General features: G+C 72.5%; 1 protein-coding gene across 1 annotated transcript in view; it reads left to right on the forward strand.

The window, feature by feature from the left end:
- The first annotated feature begins 293 nt into the window (after positions 1-293).
- Positions 294-716, forward strand: part of DEDD (death effector domain containing) — a 5,890-nt gene continuing 5,467 nt past the window's right edge. Inside the window, exon 1 of the mRNA XM_042019836.1 lies at positions 294-706. Within this exon, the coding sequence (XP_041875770.1) occupies positions 334-706 (373 nt within the window). The 5' untranslated portion in view covers positions 294-333. The remainder of the gene's footprint in view (positions 707-716) is intronic.

The following is a 716-nucleotide window of genomic DNA, read 5'->3' on the forward strand; positions in this document are numbered from 1 at the left end:
TTGCCGTGGGTGGCACTGCCATGGGTGGCACTGCCGGTGGCACGGGGTCAGTGCTGTGGCCGGAGGAGGTGGGCGAGCGCCAGCAGGTCCCGCACTGACCCCGTGCCCCATTCCAGTGTCCCCTGGTGCCCATGGCGGGCTGGCAGCACTGTAGCACTGCCGTGGGTGGCACTGCCATGGGTGGCATTGCTGTGGGTGGCATTGCTGTGGGTGGCATTGCCGTGGGTGGCACTGCCGGTGGCACGGGGTCAATGCCACGACCACAGGAGGCGGCCGCGCCCCAGCACCAGTCCCACCCTGACCCCGTGTCCCATTCCCTCTCCGCAGGTGCCCATGGCGGGCCGGAAGCGCGGTGCCGGCAGCGCCGCGGCCGGCGTTACCGGCGGCACGGGCGGCTGCGGCGGCGCGGCGCCGTGGCCGGAGGAGGTGGGCGAGCGCGAGCAGGGGCTCTACTCGCTGCACCGCATGTTCGACATCGTGGGCGCGCAGCTGACGCACCGCGACGTGCGCGTGCTCTCCTTCCTCTTCGTGGACGTGCTGGACGAGGCCGAGCGCGGCCGCATCCGCTCGGGCCGCGACTTCCTGCTGGCGCTGGAGCGGCAGGGCCGCTGCGACGAGAGCAACCTGCGGCAGCTGCTGCAGCTGCTGCGCATCATCACCCGCCACGACCTGCTGCCCTACGTCAGCCTCAAGCGCCGCCGGCCCGGTGAGTGCGT

The sequence above is a fragment of the Corvus kubaryi genome, unplaced genomic scaffold, assembly GCF_017639235.1.
Source record: "Corvus kubaryi isolate FWS band 111438036 unplaced genomic scaffold, C.kubaryi_AGA036_p1.0 36234, whole genome shotgun sequence".
NCBI classification, from domain to species: Eukaryota; Metazoa; Chordata; class Aves; order Passeriformes; family Corvidae; genus Corvus; species Corvus kubaryi.